The 25,525-nt window shown below is 52.2% G+C and overlaps 1 protein-coding gene across 1 annotated transcript in view; it reads left to right on the top strand.

Moving 5' to 3' along the window:
• Positions 1-25,525, top strand: part of HYDIN (HYDIN axonemal central pair apparatus protein) — a 171,943-nt gene that overhangs the window by 105,860 nt on the left and 40,558 nt on the right. The window contains exons 23-40 of the mRNA XM_026107399.2: positions 6,279-6,383; positions 6,578-6,689; positions 8,970-9,086; positions 9,847-10,056; positions 12,170-12,307; positions 14,782-14,959; positions 15,419-15,546; positions 16,291-16,424; positions 17,499-17,635; positions 18,261-18,388; positions 18,505-18,696; positions 19,098-19,247; positions 20,449-20,688; positions 20,969-21,137; positions 22,118-22,309; positions 23,079-23,249; positions 23,877-24,050; positions 25,248-25,441. Of these exons, the coding sequence (XP_025963184.2) occupies positions 6,279-6,383; positions 6,578-6,689; positions 8,970-9,086; positions 9,847-10,056; positions 12,170-12,307; positions 14,782-14,959; positions 15,419-15,546; positions 16,291-16,424; positions 17,499-17,635; positions 18,261-18,388; positions 18,505-18,696; positions 19,098-19,247; positions 20,449-20,688; positions 20,969-21,137; positions 22,118-22,309; positions 23,079-23,249; positions 23,877-24,050; positions 25,248-25,441 (2,869 nt within the window). The remainder of the gene's footprint in view (positions 1-6,278; positions 6,384-6,577; positions 6,690-8,969; positions 9,087-9,846; positions 10,057-12,169; positions 12,308-14,781; positions 14,960-15,418; positions 15,547-16,290; positions 16,425-17,498; positions 17,636-18,260; positions 18,389-18,504; positions 18,697-19,097; positions 19,248-20,448; positions 20,689-20,968; positions 21,138-22,117; positions 22,310-23,078; positions 23,250-23,876; positions 24,051-25,247; positions 25,442-25,525) is intronic.

Here is a 25,525-nt window from a genome sequence, read left to right as displayed (position 1 = left end):
GCCCACCACACTCCTGGCCTGAGGTGTGGACCCCCAGGGCCCTTGTGCCCAGCCCTGCGTGTGGAGCGAGGGGGAAAGCCACAGCACCCTGATTAAATGCCCACAACCGGCTTAAGGGAGTGATGCGAGACCTCCCGTGCTGTCCATGCCTCCAGGAGGACCATCCCACTGCCAGGAAAGTGGCCAAGGAAGGCAGGAGTCCCTTGGGTGTTGAGTACCCTGAGGGTCTCTCTTGGCATGCCCTTCATTTTCAGGAGTGCCTAATTTAATTGACGCCTCCTTTTCTGCCATCCTGCCCTCAGGAGGGTCATTCCTTCTCGTCTGTGTGAAGTGTTTTGAACTGTGAGCTTGTTTTGCAGAGCCCATTGGTTCCCCCTGAAATGGCTGCACACCCCAGGTGCAAAGCTCCTGGGTGCTAGATCCCCCCCGTTCTCCTTCACCCCCTGATTTTCCCACCTCCATGGTGGTAGCTGTGCTCTCTGCCTCACTCACCTGCCCACATTGCCCAAATCTGTCCTGAACCAGGCCAATCCGGTGCCGCGGTCCCTCCCGCCATCCCCTTGATGTCCGTGCGAGCAAGGATGGGCCATCAGACTGCGAGCACATTTCCTGGGAATCTCTCCCTCTTGCTCTTGATAAAGCAGGGGGTAATTATGTTGTACTATGGAAGTGACCTTTAATAATAACTCAGCAGTGATGTTAACTAACCATTTACACAGAGCATATAAATCTCAGTAAAAACCACATGCAGCCTTAAATCTGTCTGTAATTTCTGGTGGTATGACGAACTCTGCTCCTTCTGGACTGGGGATGGATGGCAATGCCGGCATGCTCGGCAGGGTGGAGCTTCAGCGTCTGCCTGATTTATTTTGGGATGTGACCCTAGGAAATATGTTAAACACACTGGAGCTCTCTTTCTTTTTGGTTCTGGTTTTCCTTCTGCATTTTCTTTGTCGTTATTTCTGTATGCACTTTTGCCTTCCCCTGCAGCGGGCGGTTGCCGGATGGGGTTAAGGGGGGTGTGCTGCTCTGTAGGCATCGCTGCCTGCCGGAGATGTGATGACAGGAGACACAAGTGGAGGCACACGGTGCCAGGGAGCGTGGATCAGCACATGCTGGTGGAGACACCTTCCGGGGTTCAGCAGAAGTGGTCAAGCCGAGCAGAGCCATTTCCTTCTGGAGGAAGAAAGCTCTGTAACTGTGCCTGGCTCCAGGACGTGCTCTGTCATCTTGTCTCCCTCCTTTTCTTGCTCTTTCGCACCGCGGAGGGACAGTAATGCTAGCTGGCGGGCAGAAAGGCTGCCGGCTGTGCCAAGTTGTCCTCCAGGCTTTGTCTGCAGTTGAGTTTTCCCGTGGTGCAGCTGTAAGCAGGAGGGCTGTGGGGAGCTAGCACTGGCAGGGTGGCACGGGTCTATGCTGCCCTCGCCCCCCGGGATGCCTCAGCACAGGCTCGAGCCCCTGTAGACTCATCCTTGAAGGATGAAAGAGGCCTCCCAAGCCCTCTGAGTCTGGTCCTGCAATCGCAGGCTCTGTCCTGTATCATCGCTTTCACAAACTACTTGAGATCCAGCTTTGGTCGTCTTCAGGCTCTATCCCAAGGAGAGCATAGGTAGAGAACATCTCTGTTCCTGGGGCTAGGACCTTTCTCCTAATTACCTAAAAGCACTCGGGACTAGCTTGCCCTTCTCAGTCCAATACTGGCCTTAGGCTTAACTAGTCCTTTGCCTCCCCCTTGCTTCCAAATGCTTGCAATGGTCACAGCCATGTCCATCGTTGTTTGCTGTGCTCTCTGCACTTGGCCTCGTGAAGACATCTCAAAAACGGCTTGTGTCCTGGTACCCGACACAAAGATGGTTCGAGCTTGTCTCCATCTTTGTTATCAGTTAAAGGAGCAGATACAATCGCCTGTTTACAGAGGTAATTTGGAGTAGCTGGTCAGATTGTAATTGTCTGATTAAATAGAATCTCCAAATTACACCCATCATTGCTTGTTTAATTTTGAACAAAGACGACAGATTGTATTTATTGTTAGAGCTACTGATTTGTTCAGAGACCTTTGGTGAGAGTCTGATTGAGAAGCTTCCAGGAGCTTCCTCCTGCCTCACCTGATGTTTATAAATCACGTGGCTGATGTGCAGAGCATGAGGAAGGGCTTGGTGGGTAATGTTTTGCCATCAGTAAAATCAGTGCAGGTCAGAATAACTCCAGTGAAGTCAGAGGCGACATCTCCCAGCAATGCAACTTGTCAGGGATGTGAAGAGAGGACATACCACTTTGTAAGGATGAGCTCTACAGAAGAGTTAAACACCAAGTTGACCGTGTCAGGGATCACCGAGGAGAGCTGCAATGCAGTGAAGCAAAGCAAAGCATCGTGCAGATATCGGCGTTTGTGGGGACAGAGCTTCTCAAAAGAGCAGGGATGGCTTCCGCCTCTGGCTCTTCTCCTCATGCCCGTACACAGGGCAAGGTCTGCTCTGCCCGCAGTAGCTGTGATTGCTAAATAAATGGAACAAAAAATGGAAACACACTGTGCAAGGTGCAGACTATATGAAAAGAAGCTGAGGGGCCTCCAGAACCTCTGATTCTTAGCATAGAAAGTAAAAAAACAGATGAGATTTGGGATTTTTTCAGATGCACCCAAGCACCTGCCTTTCCTGTGGGCTTCAGCAGGAGCTGAGGATGCTCAGTGCACCCAAAAATTGAATCCTGCAGCTCCTGCTCAATAGTACTGGAGAGCTTTGGTTGCTAACCCAGGAACACAGCATTTTTCTCTTCTTTTTCTGTAGCAATGTCCCTGCTTCTCTCTCACAATTTCTGCTTTTAGAAAAAAGAAATTAAAACTCTCCTTCGTCTCTTAAAGGTAACGTTTTCACTCAGCTAAGTAAGTCTCTCTTAAAACTGCATATTAACTGCTAGTTAATTAATACTTGGTCACAGTAGGATGGCCCCAGGGCCACTCATTGCATTCAGATTAACACCAAATCCAGTTTAATCATTTCCAACATGTACAGAACAGAAGATGGAAAACTCAGACTCACTGCAGCAGTGTTGCTTGTCTTTTCTCTCTCTCCACTGCCTGGTCTGAATTTCAATAGATGGTTCAGTGAATACACAAATCTCATCTTAGCAAAGGAACTTACCCTAGTAAGGGAATTGTCTTCAGGGCTTTAGATTTGGCTTCCCACATTTGTTTTTCCTTTCCCCCCACCTGTAAACAGAAAAAAGTGTATGTTCCTTAATGTTTATATTTGCGGCCTGGTGGAGTCTTACAGATTTTGTATGAGCAGCAGCTGAAAATATTGTGAGGCGTTGGCGGCTGCTGAACCAAACCCCAGCTGTTGGAGAAGCATCCTGGTCTGTTGAGTGCTGGCAGTGTTTTCCTCTCTTGCTGTTTTAGCCTTTTGGAGTCCAAACTAGAATATTACTGTCTCCCAGGACATAGGACATTGACTGGTGTGGCTAGTAAAATTACGTGGGACTGTAAGAAATTTCAACTTTTCCATTTAATGATAAAAGGTGATTGCTTTCTGCCCCACACGTTTGCTGCTGGCCGGTGGGGCAGGGGCATTCCCGCTGCAGCACCACAGTTTTCCGGTGTCAGTCCTGACATCCGACGGTGCTTACGCAGCTGGAGCTGGCAGGCTCGCATCGTTGCCTGTGAATCTTCACGTTCAGTTTTAGGAAGCGGTGTGATTTCTAGCTCCTCTATTTTGGGGAGAGGGTGTGGGAGACAGTGTGAAGCTGTGTCCTTAACGGGCTCAGAAAGCAGGAGGCAAACTGAGATTTTTCGCAGCACCGCTGGCGATGGTGGCTGGCACGCGATCGTCCCGGAGCTCAGCCTAGCAGGGGGGACGCCTCTTGCCTTGGTGTTGGTCTCCTCTCGTGCCTGGGAAATCTCCGCTCTGGGTGCTCTTTGTCTCTCGGCTCCCTGATGAGGGTACGGGCGCTGTACCGTCGGGGATGAAGGGCTCGCGCCCACCTTCCTGAGCTTTGGCTTTCTATGCGCGTCGCTGAAACCCGGGGCCGCGGGGCAGTGCGGGGCTGCCGGAAGAAGGTCACATCCCACCGCGCTGTGCAAGGTGTATGTTCAAGTGAAACCAATTTTCCTCTCTCCTTGTCCAACGTGGGGAGCCTGATTAACTAGTTGGACCTTGGGGATGGGCTGTTGGGTGGCCAGCATTGGATGAGGTGGACCCAGGGAGGTGAACACTTGGTTTCCAACCCCTCCAACTTCAGGTCAACCTGCATAAGTCAGGAGGCTCCATATCTCTGCTCCAGCATGCAGACAGAGGTGCATCCGAACCCGTCAGCCCCTCTCTGGGGACGGGACGGGTCCCCTCCGCAGCAGAGGCATGCGGGTGCATGAGCCAATTTCTTCCCTTTGCTGCCTTTCCTCTGTTCACGACCACTTCTGGGATGCCCAGAAAGTCCCTGTTCATTTCAGAGAAAGAACCAGCTAAAGTTTGGGCTGGTGCTGAGTAACTTTGGTGTTATCTTCGCCTCTTATCCTTCCTGTTCCTTCTGCTTTTCTAAGACAACACGCCTTCCTTCAGCGCCAAGAAGATTTATTATCGCGGCAGTCAGAAATAAGGCACCTCTCTATCGACACCTTCGATTCCTGGAGGGGTGTATGTGTATCTCATTCCCTTTGTTTGTGTGTTACACTTCTTGTTATTCGTTTTGACTTTTCCCCACTAGTAAGAGTCACTCGGTGCGCTTTGTGCTTCTCCTCAGCAGGACTCGCTAATCACATCATCTCCCAGCACCGAGTCCCAGAGGGCTTCTACTTTAGAATGAAAAATATTGTTGTTGTGTAGGCACTGTAGTCCCATGAAGTTGCCTCAAACCATTCTATGAAACTAAAGGTAATTTAATAAATGATTATGGATTTTCCATCTCGTAGCTCGCCTCTCCTCAGGAGCTGTTATTAACCTGCAGTGTCTATCAGAGGCAGCTCTAAGAGGCACAGCTTCATCTCCTCGCCAGGACGGATTGCAGCCAGCAGTTCGGGTACAGCCACCGCGGTGCCAGCCAGACCTGCGGAGGCAACGCGCCAACCTGGTGCACGGACAAACTGCGTGGAGCACGTGAAGGAGCTCTGGGCGCTGGCAATTTGCACCGGCCCTGAGCTGAAATCTGTGCACCCCCAAGCAGCTTGTTTCCATGCTGCTCTTCAGTGCAAAGTCAACCGGCTGCTCCCAGAGTGCTGGCCGCAGCGCACTAAGCCAGCCTGCCTAGGTGTGCACTGAAGCTGCACGTGTGAGTGCTAATCTGGAAACAAAAACCAGGCTTAGCTAAGAAGCCGCAAAACGAAAGACAAGTATTCAGCTGGGAGCATGTCATCAAGGTAGTTAGGCATCTAATTCCCATCTGGGAAGTAAGCACAGGGATTCTTTCAAACATCTGCCTGTTGGACTATGAAGGATGCTTGCAGTTGGTTTGAGCGTATCCCTCTAAGCCCGTCCTTGTGGTATTAGAAAAATGAGCAGAGTTACAAATCTAGCTGTGAGCGCAATATAAAACTGGGAACTTACACTCTGAAGTCATCTAGAAACACGTGAAAATGTGAAGGCATATACTTTTTATTGATTGTTTTTGGCCCAACTGTAAACTGAGATGCTTTCATAAAATGAGCCGTTGAACAGGTTTTGCTGAATTGTTTACCCAGTTCGTCCTCAAACAATTTGCATTTAGCAACTGCTGCATGCGGTAGGGAGGTAATCACACCAGCAGTAACTGTCACATAGTTTATAACCTCGTTGCAACAGAATTGCTGCCGTTTTAAAGAGAGGCAATGCTATAGCTGTTGTTTTATTGCTGGAGAATTTAAGCTGCGTGTCACAGACAGGGATTAGCTCTAGAGCAGCAGGGCGTTGAATCTCATCAAATGAGATTTGCAAGGTATCGATCAAAAATGACCAAAACTTCCTTTCCCAAAACCAGTGCTAATTGCGGCCTCTGCTGCTTTGGCTCTCATTTACAGGGATCAACGGGCTGGTTAATTGTGAATCTCTGCCTGGCATTGCTTGACGTGGTTTTCCATGTCAGTTGTGGCCTTGCCTGTGCAAGGAAGTCTCGTGACATGGGGGTACATCTGATGTGGGGCTTTATCACGGTCAAGACTCTGCTGGGTCTCTTTGCAGCCCAAAGCCTTAACCTGCTCCGCTCAGCTGCTCCGCCTGGCAGGCCCCTTTCGGGGACCTCGTCCTGCTGAGGGGCCACGTGGGCTCATCCCTGGGAGGTCTCATATTCATGTTCATACTCATTTTGTTTTCCAGGTTCAGCCCTCCAAAACCTAAATTTCTCATCAAGCACCAACCACTGAAGGAGGGGGAAGCCTGGATGGAGCACTCAGGGGTTACGGAGGAAGACTACTCTGTGAGGTTAGCGCCAAAATCCCTGCGTCAGAAGGGTGACAGAGGGCTCTGGGGCATAACTGTGGCCTGAAAGCCACGTTTCCAGAGCAGGTCCCAGCCCCGGGAGCAGCGGAGATGCCTTCCCTCAGATACACACATGGGGGTGGAAGTGCAAAGCTTGGGGGACTGGCAACCTCACCTTCTCCTCCCTTTCCCTATAGAAGCTCCAGGGACACGGACATGGAGAAGCAAGCTGATGGCACAGATCCCCCTCGGACAGTGGGGGATCCTGCCCGGGAGCCTGCAGGCACAAAGGACTCCCCAGACACAAAGGTAGATGTTCTTGTATGCCCACCACCTGCGTTGTCTCCCTGAGCTTGTCACAGCAGGACTGCGCTTGTGCCAACCTCCTTTTTTACTGTCCTGCTGTCTTGTGCCCTGAGAGTGGGATTGGCAACAGGGCTGGAGGCCAGACACCTTTGGGTTCCTGGGGAGGGTGAAATAGGGCAGTTTTGCTCGCTTCGAGAAGCCCACGCAAATTCTACGGACCCAGGTTGGGGGTTTGGGGTTTGGTTTTTTTTTTTATTTTTAAACATCAAATGAGGCTTCCAGTGTCCAGTCTGCACCAAGCCACACCGTCTGCTGGCCTCTGCGTACTGCCCACCGGCTCGACTGCAGCCACAGCTGCCCATTCTCATGCCTCTGCCTTCCTCTGAGTCCTGGCATTGCAGCGATGCTTTTGTGGAATGAGGCCTTGCAAAGTCGCAGGCTCTTCCTTCTTTGGGAGCCCTACAAAGGGCTTTGAAAATGCCCTTTGATTTGCTGACCTTCCCTGTGAACCTCACTGCTTTGGAGCTTGACGATGGAGCTAGTGGTGACTTGTTCTGCATCCTCTGGGACAGACTGGGGCATTAAAGCTTAAAAGCACAAGTGGCAAAGCAGGAGAGGTTCAGGAAAAGCTACCATCAGCATTAAGTTCAAGGAGAAGCGTTGCACCTGCTCACATACAAATACTGGCAGTCTTAACATTTTAACTGCAAGTTTTTTCTTTATCAGGAGAAATGATACCCCATGGCTGTAAAGAACAGTATGGCCAAATGTTTTCAGACAGAGGAATGAAGTCTTCATTATTTCCTACTTTGTTGCCATGTATGCACAGATAAACTAGGGACATTCATGTGGACGTGGCTAACCAGGATATAAAGTTGCCTCAAAGGATACATCTATATTGCAGGTTTTTTGCAGCTTATGTCCTTGTATCAAGGTGATATATGTGTAACCTTCCTGGGGAGATGGAAGATCAGAAGCCTAGAAAAAACATGAGGGATTGTGAGTTTGGAGAGGTGCTGGTAGGGCAGAAAAGGATAATAATCCTTTAATAATCTACATATTGTTTCCTCTTGTAAGTTAATGCCAGGGAAAAGGAGAGAGAGGCTGTGGGTTGTCAGTGGTATTCTCAGAGCCCTGTGCTACCAAAACTAACAGCAGTGATTGTGTGTTAGCTGAAAACTCTGTAACTTGTTGTAGAATGAAAACCAAACTGCTGTATAAGACCAAAAACTTTGAAGGTCCTTCTGCAAGACAACACCTTTGAGGTGAAATATCACTGAACCAGCTCTCAGTTGCTGCAAGATAGAAAAATATCGCAGGTGCCTTTTCAGAAAGGTGCCATTCGAAAGCACCCTGAGCTCTCTGGCACTGACGAGTGCATCAGATGAAATCCAAGCACCATCTGAAAGAGGAGATTTGTGCAAAGCACTTTCTAAGACCTTATTTTACTGTTTTTAATACTTCTCATTGGCAGCTGCATTGCCATTTTTGTCAGGGAAAACCTGACGGGTTTGGGTTTGGAGCTCTTGGTGTGTTCCTGTGCAGCATCTGAAGAGCGAGCAGTCAGCGTGCTGCTGTCACCAAGGCAGCAGATGGTGACAGATGGCTGCTGCAGACTCACCCGAACGGTGATGTCCAACCTGTATCTTCCTTGTAGGGTACAAGGTTGGTGCCGATATGTCAAGTGGGAGAGAGAAAGGGGGCCTTCCCCTGTCTGGTGTTAATCCCTGTCCTTCTAAGAGTGCAGGAAGTGGCAACGCTACTGACAACTGCAGGAACAAATTTGGGGTTGTCACTATCCACTGTCATGCTGCCTGTGTCCCATCCATGCGTATGGCATGAGTGAACGAGCCAGGACTGGCATGAAGGTGCAAAATGCTCTTGGGGTCTCTGCCATGAGTAAGTGCTGCATATACCCACCTCCTTATGCAAGCTTGTGTACAGCAAGAGTGGGTCATGCCAGTGCCTGATCTTAGGCTTGGACCTACACTTAGCTGATAGCCCATCTTAGCTGATGGACCATCTTAGGATGGGCTTGAACCCACACTTTGCTCATGGCATGGACATACCCATACATGATTTGCACCCAGGTACTATCTCAGGCTGCTCCTGGCTTGACTAGGTTCTCCCATATACATCAAAGTAACCGCAGGAGTCATCTTGGTGGGTTCAACTAAGAGTTGGTGCAGGTGGGGAGCGGATGTAGACCCTGCTGCAACGCAGCGTTGCGATCTCACTCAGACCAGCAGTTGGCTTATTGAGCTTATGGTGTTTGTTTTGCAGCTACTAATATCTACTGCTAAGGAGGAGAAAAATGCTGCAGAGACTCAGAGGCCAGTGGGGATGGAGGAATTGCTACCAGTCATGGAGAAAGAGCCATTCCCCTTGGGGGTAGAGGAGGTAAGCAGGAATCTTACTGGTTGCTGTGTCTCATTTCCATGTTTCCAGCATGGCAAGCAGTTATGTAGCCCCCCCCTCTCATTTGTGGCCCTCAGTGCTGCTCACAGCGAGGCCTTGCACCCCTCCAAGCACCCCATCATGAAGTGCTGCCAGCACTGAAGCAACTGGTCATTGAAGAGGCTGCGTAGGGCATGTTGACCTGGAGGGCATTATTCATCCTGCTGTTATTAAGCAAGTGGTAAATAGGATATTTCTGCAGTGATTTTTGCTGTAGCATCTTAACGAAGAGCACTGTACAAGCCAGACAGAGAATGAGAAGTATCAGGGGTCAAATGAGGTGGGTCGGAGTCCTCCTCTGGCTCTGAGGACTGATAAATCTGTGTCTCACGTTTCTCTTAAGGGCAATAAAAGGTGCTTCTAAAAGCAAGTTCCACAATGGAAAGAATTTGTTGCTGCCAGGAGACCTCCCAAGTTGCCTTAATGTAGTGTATTAATTAATTAGTGCGTTAATTTATTAGTGAGTATGGGAAAAGATTTTCCCAGGGTTTCTCCACTGGAAAGTGGAGTTGGTGGAGGAAGAAGTTAGGGTAATTTTGTCTGTTTGAGGAATACATCCCTCCAGCTGTGTCTGGCCATTGCTCCAAGCCAAAGCCATTCAGCCCACCGCCTCATTCGAGAGTCAGAGGGGCAGGATGGCTCTTTTTCTGCATCCATCTCGATGCTCGACATCTCAGTCTCCCCTCTCCTCCACTGCCTCCAGGTTTTTGACATCCTACCACTGTACGGTGTACTGCAGCCAGGTGAGAGCCAGCGGGTCACGTTCACCTTCTACGGCCACATGAACGTTGTCGCCCACGTCACGGCACAGTGCAAGGTGGAGGGCGGCCCAACATACGAGATCGCGCTGAGCGGGGAGGCTTCACTCATCAACTACCTGTTTGACATAAAGGAGATTGACTGTGGGCAGCAGGTATCATGCACTATCACAGAGGTCCTCATCTCAAAACCACCTCTGTCCTGTTGCTCCCCACTTATTTCTCAGACTTTCCTCTCTTTCTGGCTGTTTCCAGTCCACTGTACCGCTTTCTCTGCCTTCCTCGCAACCCGCTGGCTGCAGGATGGCCTGTGCACAGCACATCTTCCATCCAGATTGTTTCTTTTTCATGGCTATCTCTGCCTCCCCAAAGTGTCCATTGGAAATTCCTCCCCTTGGAGGTTGTCCGGCTCCTCCAGATTTGTAGGAGGCAGGTGGAGCAACTCCACTGCTCCCTGGGGCAGAAAGGATCCCAGCAGCAATCTCGAGAGGGATGTGTCCCCAAGACATCCATCCATCCACTCATCTGCTCCTTCAGTCTGAGGCCCAAAGATGTGTTGTTTGGGTTGCAGAAGCTTGAATAACGACCAAAATAAACCCATGAAGGAGTTATCTTGGGCTTCCCCATTGCTGTAGCTGGAGGAAATTTCCCAGGGCTGAAGCACTGACTGGGAAAGTTGCAGCAAGGCTGATACCTCTTGCTCTGGATCCTCCTTTCCTCAGTGGTGCTGCCTGGCTCAGTGCTGCAGCGTAGCTGGGGAGGTGCCAGGAGCCTCTCGCCAGCCCTGTGCTCCCAGAGCCGTCCCTACTGAAGCCTTTGCTAGGAAAATCATGTGTGCTCCCTGCTCAAAATTAGGGAAGTCCTGGGGTTTCCAGTGTCTTCAGACCAGGTAGTGGCAGCCAGGCAGAAGAGGTTTAGTAGCACATGTTGTTCCAGGCAAGATCAATAGCTCTTCCAAGCTGGTGATACGTGCTCTGCTCTTTCCTGCTACAGATTCAGCATTTTCTAGCACCGTTCTGCCTCTTGCTGTGCCTTCTCGCACAAACCGCCTTTCACGGGGGCATGTCAAAAGCTGTCCACTTGCAGCAGCTTGGCGTGTTCCCTCTCCCTGCTGGCCAGCATAGCTGTCGCTTTTCCAGCCCAAGTTACCACTGCATGGCAATATGCATTAGCAACATTTCAGTTAACGAATTGCTCAGTTCTCAGCAAAAGAGATTCTGCCCAGGCATGCGGTGCTGCTGGTTCAGCTGGTGGGTGGTAACCTGGATGGCCCCTTGTGCTTCAGCTTCAGTAATTTTAGGCCTGGGAGACTCAGACCTCATAGCCAAACCTCAGAATAGTCTTTGCTTTCCTTTCCTTCACTTAAAACCCCGCAGATATTTCTGGCTGTTTGCCCTGTATGTATTGCACTGTCTGTCCCCCTTTCTCCTGTCACTGCAAGCTCTGCACACACTTGTCTTCAGATGCCTTTTCTTCTGAAATGTCTTTATGTTTCTTTCAGACAGTGACAGGAGAACCCAGGGATCACAATGCACGTGTGACCTTACCAAAGAAAAATGACATATTAAAAACAAGTCAAAGGGTAAAGACTGAGAGAACAGCCACTGGGTTTCGGCACTGCCGCATGGGGCAGTTGCCCTGATCTACCTTTGATTTCTGTGGGGTTTTTGCAGAGACTCTGGCTGGTCCCGAAGCAGGCCTGGTTCCCAAAGGAGGAGCAATCGGAGACCCAGAGGAAGCCCCGGGGAGCAAAGCTTGCTGGAGGCAGATGGGGGGCTGAGGGGGCCTTTGCAGAGCAGATTCTCTCTGCTAGTTAAGGGCTGTTTGCTAGGTAGGAGAGGCCAGACTGTGGGGGGGTGTATCCCCTGCCCTGTATTGGGGGAACCAATGACAGAATAAGCTTCCCACTGGAAGAAATGTTCTTTCTTTGTGTTTCAGTTAGCTCTTAGATATACCGTAGAGTCGAAGGGCTTGTATCCTCTTTGGTTTCTTTATTACTGGTCTTTATGTGGTTGCTGTCGCACCTCTGTGTGCTCCCATAAATATTTGTTCCTCCGTGGAGCTCTTAGCCCCAGCAGTGCCCTGTGGCAGTGGGTTCCCCAGGTTAACAGCGTACTATCCAGGAGAGTCCGTGCCTGTACCTCCTCTAAATTCCCTGCTTCTCGCTTGCTTTAAATATTTGTTTGATCCCGTGCTATGGAAAGCGGGAGTGGATTCCCAGCAACAGACCTGGGTCTTCAACTTCCCCCTCCTCTGTCCTCTCCCCAGCTGTTTAATGAGATCTCTGAAGCGAAGCTCACCCTGCAGAACAGCGGCAAGGTGGGATTCAAGTACACGGTGCTAAGCCCCAGCACGGCCTCTGCAGACAACCCTGTGCCTGGCGTGCCCCTGGTCCTGCCTGCCACGGTGAGTACGAAGGCAGCCCGAGCGACTAAGCCTGGCCCAGGCGGTGGGAGAGTGCCATGCTGCCCGGGAGAGGGGTTATAAATCCAGCCGGGAGAGAGAGGGCTGCAAGCAGTTGCAGCCGGGAAAGCCGCGAAGGTCAAGCAAGCACAGTCAGTAATAGACTCCCTTAATGGACTCGGAGCGGCGGGTGGCTCTGCTATCGTATAGCAGCGAACGGCGGGAGGCACAAGTGCTTCAGTAGCTCTTTGGGCCCCGGCTGCTGAGCTCTCTGCTGGCGCTGACGCCGGAGCCGGATGGTGCAGGTCACCTTACCCAGGTGTGCGATCAGACAGGATTTAGTCTTTGCCCCCGCCCATACCAAACCCTGCCAGCCTGAGCCAGGCAGGACTTCAGTGGTGGTTCTGACATGCTGAGCAGGAGCCTTCATTTGAAGGCCTGGCTCTGTCTCCCTGCTGCATGTTGGTAGCATCACGCCGCAGCTGATACCTTGCATTAGGGCCCTGCACCAGTCATGGGGGGTGTGGGACCCCAGGGCAGGAGATTTGCTCGAAGGCCCAGTCCCCGGCACGCTCCCCAGCTGCAGTCTCCCCTCGCATGCTGTCTCAAAACAGCAGAAATCAGAGCAGTCTGATTCACTTCTCACTTTTCTGACCTTATGGGGAGTGAGGTGGCCACGGAGGAATGGGGCTGGGACAGCGAGGAAAGGAGTTTGCAGCATCCCACTGCCATGGGGAGCAGAGTGGGCAGCTCTGTGCGCAGGAGCAGCCCCGATGAGAGGGCACCTCTCTACCCCAGCTCCTCGGTGCTGCACAGACGCCTTTGTGCCGGCGCAGTGTTCCCTATCTGTGTCCCTCTTTGCAATAGGAAGCTAAATTGCTCTCACTCCTGAGTTCACTGATGTGTGTCTCCTGTAGTGGATGAGACACTGATGCCCTCTTGCTGCAAGCTTTTGGAGACACAGCTCTGTTTGGGCCCACGCAGAGTTGGTGCCGTAACAGCATCGGTCTCCTGGCAGCCTGCCATTCGGCCAAGGCAGCCCAGGGCCTGCTTGGCAGGGCTTTTTTCCCCTGCAGCTGTGTTGTGTGTTGCTGTCGCTCTCGTCCTGCCGCGATCTCCGCAGCTCTTTGCCTGGTCGGATGCTGTGTGCCGGCCCCGTTTCGTGCTCACGCAGTGCACAGCTCCAGGGGCTGTGATGCATGGAGACATAGCTCGAGGGAAGAGCGGTTACCGAGCGTCCACGTGGCTCCTGCTCAGCTGCTCCTCGCTGCAGCCTGCCGAGGAGGGTCTCTCACGGCGCAGGAGAGGAGAGCAGAGCAGGGGGCTGCCCTGCCTGGCCCAGCTTGCCGCACGCGAGCCAAGGAGACTTGCAGACGCCTGCCGTCACCCAGAGCCATGTTGCGTTCTGCTTGCGTTCTTGCCCAGCGCTCCAACAGCTCTTCTGGAGCCAAGAGAACCAGAGAGGAGATGTCCTCCCTTGCAACATCTTTGCTCCTCAGTCTTGTCCTAATCTGTGCTCTGCTCCAGCATTTCCGGAGGGGTGCATTTACAGATGACTCTGAATTCAGTCTCATGTGCTCTAAGAGAGCTGTGCTGGCAGGAGACGTCCTGGCTGTGATATATCAGTATGGGCCCAGACACAGCGACTGGCCCCTTCACCCAGCCTGGGAACCACTGCCGTGCTATGACAGGAGCTGCCAGCCTTGCGGAGGCACAGGCGCTTCGCTCGGCCTCCGTAGCAGCTGGCAAAAGAGCCTTTATTTGTTCACAGTCTGGCTTTGGCTAGGAGAGGGTGAACGTTTTTGAAAGAAGAGCTATACTCCCGCTGAGCAAAGGGCAGCCTGTGCAAAGTGACTCTATCTTCACGCTGCCTCTAAAGGACGCGTGTGGCTCATCGCTGCAGTACGTGTGCATCAAGTGCGATGAGTGTGCCCATCTCCACTGTGCCCTCAGCACCACTGGCTGTGCCTCACTCTCATGCATCTCCACATATCCGTCTGACTGCTCTGGCAGGAATAGCACGTTCCTAGTTATCCCCTTCCCAAGCCTGAGGGCACCTACAAGGGCAAGGGGAGTCACTTTGCACAATATCCTTGGGGAACTCAGTCCCTCTTCTGGTCTTGTGACCTTTCCTTGGACACAGGTACTGCAATAGGGAGGGTATGAGGCTGGGCATCTGCTGTGTCCAGTCTGGAAGACCGAGGAAAAGCTGGTGCCAGTCACCAGTGTTACTTCTAGGAGATCTGCAGTGTGAGACTGAAAGCTCCCAGGGCGTACAGCCCTTCAGGGCACAGCATCCTGGCCTAGGAGACTGGAGCTCTTGGATGCAAAAAAGCTAGAAGATGGTGCTGACTCTCTTCATTTTCTCATTTTTGTCAAGCTGCCTTCCCTTCTCAGTACGCATGTCTACCATCTGGACCACCCAGCCATCAAATGGTCTTTGGCACATTCCCTCCCTCTTTTCCCACACCCTGCAGGGTTACGTTGAGTCTGGCAAGGAACAGGTACTGGAAGTCTATTACCTGCCTGGTGTGCCTGGAGACTTCTACAGGACTTTCCAGATCCAAGTGGGTCACCTTGAGCCAGAAAAAATCGCCCTGAAAGGAGAGGGGGTCTTTCCCAGGATCTACATGGATCTGCCCAGGAACATCCAAGGTAAGCACTGCCTGTCTGCTCCCCAGGAGCATTCCTCATTTTTCTCCCGTGCCATAGGGTAGCTGCACGCCCACCTCCACCAAGTCTGGGGTCAGACTCAGCCTGTATGGCTGCTGCCCCAAGAACCCTGCTGTGGAGCTTGCCGGTGTATCTGTCAGAGGCCTGGAAAGACTGTAGCTAGACAGAAACACTTGGGAAAGCTGTAATACGGGCTAGTAGGGATTTTGGCAGGGACAGATTTGTGTCAGATTGGAGAGGATGAGAGGTATCTATATGGGGAAGAAGATGAATGGAAGTGAACATCACGATCCAGAGAGGAAAGGAAGCACCCACCTTCCATAGCTTTCCTCCAGAGTGTGTGAGTGCAAGAGGACAGTGTCAGGCTGAGTGGGGCTTCCCAGATCAAATGGGATCAGTGCTGTTTGCACACTTGTATATTTGCATGTTTTCTCCCTTCAGGAAATGTAAAATATGAAAAGCTCCTCAAGGAGGCAAAAGAAAAACTGAAAAAATGCAATCGGAGACAGGAAGCGGTCGTTCTGCGGAAGGCCACGGCTGCGGAGCCGCACACGAACTCGGACTCCATGGTGAGAACAGCTGCTGCCCTGTTCGGCACGTGCCAGCCTCCCCGCTGCTTTGGCTGTGCCCCTCGTGCTCCGCGGCAGGCTGGCTTGTGCCCCGCCGGTGCCAGGCCGCGACCATGCTGCAGCGCGGCATCCTTCCGCGGGCAGTTCCTGGCCTGCGAGCAGTCCCTGCTGTAGATGCCCGAGCTTCCTGATGAATGCAGGAAGAGATCCTGAAGGCCTTTCTTTATTTGAGTGCAAGAGAGCATTTAAAACACAGTACCATTGCACTAGATTGGATCAGATCCTGTACCACTGCGGGAAGCTCATCACTGCCCACGAGCAGGCGAGCAGATTTCCAGCCAGCAGCTTGACTGTGTTCTGGGACGGTGCTGTGGGTGTTTGTCTCCAGGAGGTGCCAGCTTTATCGGGATTCTCTTCTAGGGAGAGCTTTTGTCCAGGCTGCTTTGGCACTGACTGGGGACACACAAATACTTGGAGCCCTGGAATTTTCCTGGCCCGTCTGTGTGTTTGTCTGGCTGGATCAGCTTTCATAATAGTGACTGGGCAGGTGAAGATGCTGGAGTTCATTTCCCTTGAGATAAGGTCCCAGCTGAGGGAACAGGAGGTGCTGCAGGCACGTTGCAGTGAGACCAGAGGACCACCATCACCAGTCTCAGCGAGAATGGGGTGGAATATTCTTTCAGAGACAAGCCCGTGCATTCAGAAGGACCATCACTAACCAGCCACTGTCTTTGCTTTCCTCAGTTTAACACCTGGCTGCTGATGGAAGTGGAGCGGATGCTCTTAGAGGAACATGCCCTGAAGCAGCAGGAAGCTTTCACCTCTTGTCCCACAGAGGACCCTGCCTTTGGCCAGCGTGCTCGTCAGAGGCTTGTCAAGTTAGTGGGGACTCCCATACTCTGCCTCCAGGTGCCTCTGGGAAACCCCCAGTGATGCACCTCTGCTCCTGAGAGCTTCTTGAGTCTGCAGAGGTGGCTGGGAATAGCTGGGGACTTCAGAAGGGGTCTGATCCTAAGGGCTTCAGCGTGCTCCCCTGGGAACTGCCGAGTGTTCTCACCTCCACAGTGCTGCTCTTGAGCTTTTGGGGTGCTCAGCACCTCACAGACAACAGTCTCTATTCTTGGAGCTGTGGTGGGGTCCAGTGCAGACCATCAACCCCAACCAGACAGTGTGGGCACTGTCGCTGCTTACCAGCTGTGAAAGAGGCAACACAAGGCTGGCTTCTTTTTCCAGCGGAGAAACAGACCACACTAAGCAAAAAGAGCTGGGAATCACAGAGATACTAGCTTGGCAAGCCCTAAGCCAAGTGGTTTGGATGCTGGTGGGACTGCTGTTGGTCCTTCCCGTTATTGCTTCATGATGAGGCAAGGGCATCTTCAGTAGGCTCCAATTCTGCAAGAAGAGGTTCTAAAACAGATGTTTCATGTGCTTTCCTAAGTGAGACTGCCCTGGAAAAGGACCTTCCCATGGATCCTGTAGGTGCTGACTACTGGGTTTACAGGTGTTTGTTTGTGGAGAAATCTGGTTGCAGAGCAGAGCAGCTTTCCTCTAGGGGCGAATGTTATCACAATGTACTGCAGCAGTTTCAGGCTTTGGCTGTGCCCCAGGCTCAGCGAGTCTCACTCAGACCAGTGGAGGTCCCCTGTATAGAAATGACTTAGCCACAATGGCTTTTCCTAGCACAGGAGCTGTGACTAGTATACATGCACACATACACTATTTTAGCCAAATTGCTTTTGTTTTAAGGTCCCATTGCTAGCTAATAAAACCTAGAGTCTAGATTCCCAGTGACTTACCAAAGGCTTATTGCCAGGCATTCAGGCCTTGGGTTTTACTGGCTAGAGCTGAGTTTTTACAGCAGTGAGTATGGAAATATCCACTTTATTTGCATCTTCCATCCGCTTGGAAATGTAGCCAGGCTGTGGTTCAAGGGCTCTCTTTATTCCTTTCAGAGCTCAGCTGCCCGAGTATATCCTGGACTTGGGCTATGTCATTCTTGGTAACACCCACACGCACATCGTGAGGATCACCAACACCAGCCAGTTGCCTGTGTCCTTCCATGCAGATGGACGGGCCCTGCATGACACAGGTAATGGCGCTGGGGAGACCTCACATGGCCTTGAAGGGGCCATTTCTGTCTGAAGGGTTGCTTAGGCCTGTGCTTGGGTTCAGAGTTCATAATGTCATAGCACTTCTGTTCGTCCTTTTGTGAGAAGACAGCATGTGAGGTCATCTGTCATACCAACATAGGCTTCCAAAACAGGCCTTCAGATAAGGCTGCAGTACCATCAAACCATGACCCATTGGGGCTGAGAGATGAGCAGGTGCCAGAGGAAGGTGCCTCATCTAAGTTATTTTCCAAGTAACACCATTGCATGAGGGAATCTCCGTTAAAAATTCTCTGTTGGGAAGATCTGTGCATCCTTCCCCTAGGCCCGGGATGCCTGGCGCAGGAATTGCTGGTGCTCCTTAACTGACCTGTTTCTTTTTTTTTCCCCTTGTGGGCCTTGGATTCTGGCTGTGAAAAAACCATTTTCCTTGCATGGTAAAACATCAGGTGATAAGGGAGAAAAACCAAAGAGACAAAAGTCCCCTTCACAGAGCCCTTGGCCATCTTGTCCCTGGAGGCCGGGACCCCTCTCCAGCCTTAGAGCGTTTGTGGCACATTTTGTGTTGGTCGTGTGCCTCAGCTGCTTTGCTTTCATCCGTTCAAGGTTTCAGCACTGAACTGCACCGCGTGAAGCACCTGCCGTTCTGTGAGACTGAAATGTTCGCAGTGCGCTTTGATCCACACAGCGCCAACCTGCCCCTGGGACACGTGAACGTGCTCCTGCCCATCAAGGTACCGTATGTTCCTTCACCCTCCTGCCCCTGCTCTGTCTGTCAGGACAGACAGCAGGTCGGGCACAGCAGCAGATCTCACCTGGGCTCTCGGCTGGCTGCTCTGTTGTCCACTAGGTCACAGGAGGACCCACGTTTCACATACGCCTTCGTGCCACGGTGACTGTGCCATCCCTCTGCCTCTCCCGTGACAGACTAGAGTTCTCCGCTGTCCAGTGTGGGCAGTGTCAGGAAGAGACCATCCAGCTCCACAATCAGTGCCAGATCGCCTGTAGATGGTTCATCAGTGTGAATGAGCCCGTTAAGAAGGTAAAGCATAGACAACACATAACTTCTTGGTTGCATTTCCTTTGCCTCTCCTGCCTTTTCTGCCCCATCACTGCCTGAGTGCTTGGCCAAGGGCTTGTGTTAGGAAGCATTTTAGGATACAGAGCTCAGCTGGGTTGCCTGGCCCTGTTCGCTGACTAATGCTTCACTCCTCTGCTATCTTCCCCCATTCTTATTTATCTGAGGACCGTGCCACCCGGACTGCCTGGCTGGCCTGAGCTATAACATGTTCTGCTTCTACTTGTAGGCAAGCAGTGGCTATGGTTGGTTTGAATGTCTGGACTCTGAGCACTGTTCCTGTGACAGTATTTCATAGCACTAAGGAACTGAGGGTCTGTCCTTGCAGACCAAGAAGGTCTCACAGGATGGAATTGTGTACTTAGGTGGACAAACATTTGCCAGCGAACCTGCGTCGGAAGCTGCATGAGGAGTTAAAGACCAAGACTGCTGTCTTTCAAGTGCTGCCCTCATGTGGAAACCTCACTCCAGGACAGCGATGCAACCTGCGAGTGAGGTTTTCACCCAGCGAAGAGGTGAGGTTGGTGGGTGTCTCTCGGAGAACAAGAAGGGCAGTGTGGTCATGAGAGCCCAGCACAGGCAGCAGGAGATGAGGCCTGGGTCTACTGCTGTCATTGCTTCCACACGTGGCTTTGGGCAAGTCAGTGTCACATACCCACTGTGCCTCAGTTTCTCCTGCTGCACTCCCTTCTGAGGAGCACTTTGAAATCTCGTTGGGGAACTGGCGCAGAGAGCTGCAAGGCACTGCAGTTATGGCTACCTCTCGGTGCATGGGGGGACCTTTGGGAAATCTGCCCCTTTCTCTTCCAGCCTTCCTCCTCGCAGTGGTGTGCCTGCAATGCACTTGTGCAAACCAGCTGGCACCCTCTCAGGTGATAACCCTGGAAGGGCCGGTCTGGGCCAGCCCCGCTGCTGGTACTAGTAGACAAAAACAGCATCCAGGCACATTCCTGCGGACTCTACTGCAGTACAGTCGTCTGTGCTGTTACCTTGCCAAAACAGTCCCTCTTGTCCCGGTCCAGGCCAGCTTACACTTTCCCGGGCACTTCCAGGCAGTTTGGGAGTCTGCACAAGACAAGGACAGTTCCCAAAAGACGTTTTGCATGTGGCCACCCTGGTATGGAAAGTTAAAGTGTGTGATAGTATGGACCCGGGTACTACTACACCAGGGAACAGTCCCAGTAATGTTTCAGTTACTAGTAGAGATGTAACCATTTTGTCTCTGGCTTTGACTGAAGCCAGGAATAGAGTGGAAGATCCTTGTTTCTAGCCAGTGTGAGCTCATCTGCCTGTATCTTACAGCTGATGTTTGCCCGATACAGCAGTGCCAACACTGTGCCTAGGCAACACATCTCTAGGGATGAGGTGAAGCAGCCCCTGAGCCCTTTGGGAGCTGAGCCCACCTCCTGAGGACCTTTCTCTTGGGTGCCACATTGCACTCACTCCAAACTTGGTAAAATCATCTGATAGACCATTTTAGATCCATCTGTTACCCAGGTATGCAGCTACACCTCACACCAGGCTTGATCCCAGTTATGCAGAGCTGGCATGCAGATGCTGTGTGCTGCAGGCCACCCCCACCATGCTATAAGGAACCTCTGTTTGCCCTTCACCTCAGAGGAACTGGTAACCCCCCTGGCTTTGGGCAAGGGCTGGATTTCAAGCCCTGTTACCTAGGACTTCATGGAGGAACATTTTGTATTTCTCTCTTCCCAGAGGGCCTACAGCACCTATCTGAAGGTTAACATTTGCAAGAGCAACCAGCACCCTGAGCTGCAGCTCTCAGGGCGTGGGCTGGAGCCGCGACTGGAGTTCAACCCCGCAGTGCTCGAGCTGGGCCCACTGCTGCCATACAGCGATGGGGTGCAGGCCAATGTGGTGGTGAAGAACCCGTGCGAGTTCCCCATCGAGTTCTACTCTTTGGACTTCGACCAGCAGTACCTCGCTGAGGAGCTGGTGAGAGGAGACGCCCTACACATGGGCCCCCTTTGCTTCACAGCGCTCCAGCATTCCCAGGCTTGCACCAGGGAAGACAGGGAGATGGAGGCAGGCCCCGGGGTAAAGCCTGGTGGCCTTGCATGGTCAGCCAGCTGTGCTAGTGGGACACAGAGGGGCTCGGATAGTCCGTGTTGGTGGAAGGAAGGGAGAAGAAGGTAGGTTGTTTGGGGGATCTTTCACGTGATGGAGATCAAGCAGCATACCTTGTATCTGTGGCCTCTCTTCCCTGCATGCACAGATCCTGCGGATGCTGAAGGACTACGATTGCCACAACACCCTACTGCTGCCACCCCGTGCCCCAGGCGAGAAGCTGCCCCCGGAGGTGCTGGAGTACTATGAGGACCAGAAGAGGCTGCAGGATGAGCAGGCAAAGTCCAAGCCTGTGGAACCAGCCAGTTGCGAGAACGGTGAGGATGTGCACCGGCCACTGTGTCTCCAGTGAGGGAGCACTGACACACATGGTGCTGGGTGTCCTGAGCATGGCCACAGAGGGGAGTCTTGTCCACCTACCCTGAGATCTCCATGAGCTTCTTCTCCATGGAAGGCCCACGCTTTTAGCAGCTACCTGTTCCCCAGCCAAGCACTGAGGCATAGCTAGAAAATGGGTCTGCAAGGCACTAATGTGATGTACCCCCTGTATGAAGGTCTGAGTCTGTTTCTGAGCCTGTAGGCACTCAAGCAGCGAGCCCCCAATTCACTTCACGTTGAGGAGAGACAAGTGTGGTACCTCACTGCTGTGACCCACAGGGCAATCCACACTAGAAACTTCCCTGTGTTTGCAGGTGGAGCGTCGCTTGGGGTGGTAGGGCAGCTTTGGCAGCTTGACTGCACACCACAAAAAGCAGCCAGCTGAAGAGATGCTATTAGCATAAATTGTCTTCTCCAACCCTACCAGACAAATGGTGCTAAACTCTACTCATGCCTCCAAGGCCGACTCCTGTCTGCCTTCAAGCCCTTGGGCTTGATGGAAGAATTCCAGGTGTGAAACTCAGTAGTTTGTAACATGCATCCTACCAGCCCTGAGTGCCACCAGAGTAAGCTCATCTCTGCCTGCCGTGGACTGGGAAAATAACCCCTGAAGGATGAGAATATCCACTTGGGTCCCTCAGCCACAAAGAGTAGGATTGGATGAGTTCTTTGGCCAATTGTAGGGCCAGGTGTAATATTTTATATCTGCTCCTTCCCAGCAACAAAAGCACAGAACCAAAATTCCCCCAAGGGCAGAGACACCCAGCTGAGGCCTGGATAGGCTTCTGAGTGCCTTGGGAATCTCCCTGCTTGGGAAATTTTCCTTTTGCATGTGACAGTACAAAGTGGCAAATGTCAAAGAGCAGCCTTGCCTGGCCATGCTCAGCATCGTCTTCCCTCTCCTGTCCTTTCTCCTCAGAAAACGCTGAAGACACACAGTCTCTCTCAGACCAAGGAGGAAAGTACTCTGCTGGGGTTGTTCGTACTGTCTCATCCCACACCTCCATCATTCCGTCCTCCTTTTTTGATGAAAGCCAGTCTAACAGGGTGGACTTTAAATTGGAACATGAAGAAGAGGAGGAGGAAGGTGTTGAGAAAAGACACAAGACAGGTAATAACCCACAGCTTTTCACCTATTTCAAGTCCATTGTGGCAAAAGGACCTCAGTGGAGGACTTCAGTGTCATCTTCATCCCTTCACTGCAGCCTTGCTTCTGTGTCATCTTCACTCCTGTGGCCCTGAATGCTCTCTTACATACAAAGTCCACATAGGATCCTGGGATCCTTTCAGTGGCCTCCTAAGAGCACTTTTCCAGTGCTGTTGATTGTAAAATAAACACACAGTCAGATCTGGTCCTGAAGCATCTAGCTCTGTGGCAAAGGAGCCCTGGAGGAGGAGAGCTGCTTTGTGCTGCAGACTCCCAGGCGAGAGGAAGTCCCCCGTGCCCGCCTGCCCCAACAGGAGAATCATTTGGCCCCCAAACAGAGCCTCTCCCTTGCAACTGCGTAAAATGTCTGGTTCTGCATGTCCCGCACCTACTCAGCAGATCCCTAGACAAAACTCGTGGGGACAACATGACAGTTTGCAGAAAGAGATTTGGTCCAGTCCTTTTAGGTATTATCAGGTGCCTGTTCTTTCCTCTCTTGGCCACCCCATTTACTGCACTTAACAGCCAGCGCAGGAATCCTTGACAGCATTTAGGGCAGACCCTGATCTGTATAAGGCTAAGGAAAGGGCAGGGGGAGGTCCTGTGTGTGACATGGTTTTTGGCAGAGCCTCCCCTCCCCAGATACCTCCCCACGGTCTGAGGGCTTGGGAAAGATGGTCAGAATCACTGACTGGTATGAAGGAAGCTCATTTTTACACCTGATTATCTGTAGCGGAGGATCAGCAAAAACACACCAGCAGCAAGGAGGCCGTGGGAGAATTAGACAACAGCCCTGTCACAAGAGCCATCGCTCGCCACCTTGGCATCGATATCTCTCCAGAAGGCCGCGCAGCCCAAAACCGCAGAGGGATCGTCGTCATCATCCATGGGGCACCCCTGACAGGTGTGTGGGCTGCAGCCCTCAGCTGGGAGGAAGGGGACAGGGCAAGAGATGTCCTGGTGAGCCCTGACACTCGACTGATAACCACTTTCAGCATGAAGTGAGGTAGATCACAGCTCTGTTAGTCCATTGAAAGGTCTCAGGCCTTTGTCTAGCCAGCGCAAGTGGCACAGCACGTATGTTGTGCCCTTGCAGATAAGCTCTCGTCCCCCCAGACAGGGTGGCCGTGTCCAAGTTGACTAGTGGGAGCAGTCCCTAGCCCGTACTGGCCTCCGGACTGTGCCCAGGCATTGCTTGGGAAAGTGCCGAGTGGTGCAGGCTAGCAAACCATCTGAGTGGTTTTGAGACAGTGCTTGAAACCAGGCCCTGGCCCAGGACTGAGGTATCTCTAAGCGATGAGGTCCTCAGGTGGCAGTAGCTGGCATGGGTTGGAGGTGGTCTCCCCATCTCTGGAGGAGGACGTTTCTAGCCACCTCCCTATTGATTTCCCGTAAAGGGGCAGTTGCTGTCTGACTGCCCTTGAAACTTCGAAATCCTCTTCTGGGGCCTTTCAGAACACCTCTCCGAGTGTATGTACATGAAAATGCCTCATGTGCAAGAGTCCCCCAAGCAATGTTCCTCTCTCTAAAGGAAAGACATCAGCAGCGATTGCCCTCTCGAAATACTACAGTGCTGCCTGCTTGTCCATCGACTCGGTGGTGACAGAAGCCATCTCTGAGCGGGCCAGTTTGGCAGGGCTGCGTGCACGGGAGCTGTGTATCAGGGCTGCAGTAGGTCAGGCCCACAAGGACGCGGAGGATGCGGGTAAGCCTTCAGCCCAGCAAAACACTGGGCCCAGAGCGGAACTTCAGAAACCCACCCCAATCATCCACTTTTTCCTTTTCTCCACATAAGGAGAAGGGGCTTTCGACAGCTGCTGCCTGTTCTAGGGAACAGTGGTGCAGCATCTGCAGAAATGCAAAGCCATTTCATAAACGGTCTCTGGTAACTAAAGATCTCTCTTGTTTTAGGGGCTCATATAGGGGCACCTTTTCCTTCCCCTAACTTCATGCAGCACTTGGCATGTGATCCTTTTCCTAAGAACAATGAAACACACCTATATTTTTCTCAGGGCTTTTTGTATTTCCTCAGGGCTGAAGCCAGTCTGCTTCTCGTGGCCATCAGGCAGAAATGCTGCCCATGTTAACATGGAAGAAACCCCTCTGAAATGGCTCATTAAGCACTAGATGACCAACTTTGAGTGTTGTTTCACAAACATCAGAGAAAACAAAGAATAACGTCTGAGGAATTTCAGATGAGGGACAAACAGTTTAAAACTGCAGAGCGACTCTTTTCCCCATCTCCAGACATTTTCTGCAGTGCTCCTATGCATGCTCTCAGGGTTGTGAGGCTCGGGAGTCTTATTCTGTTTTCCACCTGAGTTTGGTGACTTTTAGTGAGCAGTTGGTGCTCTAAGCCCTGCAGAGTGAGGCCCTTTGCAGATCCCTGAGCAGCCAGTAAGGCTTATTTCCTTTCGATTTATGGTTTCCAGGCAGGGGCAGTGACTGCTTTACTGATAAGCGTGTGTGTATTCCCTCCGCATTGCTGTTTCCCTGCTCACACTGGCTTTTGTAACTCCGATCTCATAGTTGAAGGAGCATTAAAACGTCTCTGGCTTTACAACTCAATATCCAGTGGTGTATTTCATCATGCTAAAAAAAGGGAAGCAGCCTGGGAGCTTCTTCTGGAAAGCTTCAGGGACTGTAATTCTACACGGTCCCTGACGCTGGCAGCCAGCTAGTGCCGGCAGACCTTCCTCCCGCCGGGAGCAGGCGCCGAGGATGCACTCGCTGTGCCTCTGCGAGGGTCCTGGGCAGGGGTGCGAGCAGGCGAAGCCGTGGAGGAAGGTGCCTGCTCGCTCTGGGTTTTATCTGGAGCAGCGTGCTGAGGAGCACTCCCCGCAGCAAGCACCTGCCCGCAGCACCCGTCTCCGGCCCCGCTAACTGCTCGTCTCCTCCGCAGGTCAACACGCAGATCTCTGCAGCTTGCCGCTCAGCACAGACACCAGGCACAGCCCCGACAGCAGCCCGTGTGGCTCTGAGAGCAGAAATGGCCTGCAGCCCGTCAGCGCCCGAGGCCGGGGGAGCCTGGGAGCGGGCAAGGGGAAGGCAGAGGGCCACGCAGCCCAGCCCCAGAAGCAGCACCAAACGGATCAGGTTGGCTCACAGGCAAAAAGGGATGCGCGCTGGTAAATCCATGGGATATTTCAATTGCATTTGAACTGCGCTGAGAAGTGAAGG

The sequence above is a fragment of the Dromaius novaehollandiae genome, chromosome 13, assembly GCF_036370855.1.
Source record: "Dromaius novaehollandiae isolate bDroNov1 chromosome 13, bDroNov1.hap1, whole genome shotgun sequence".
In the NCBI taxonomy this organism is placed as follows: Eukaryota; Metazoa; Chordata; class Aves; order Casuariiformes; family Dromaiidae; genus Dromaius; species Dromaius novaehollandiae.
Note: the sequence above shows the minus strand (reverse complement) of the source record. Positions and strands in the feature narration are given on the sequence as shown.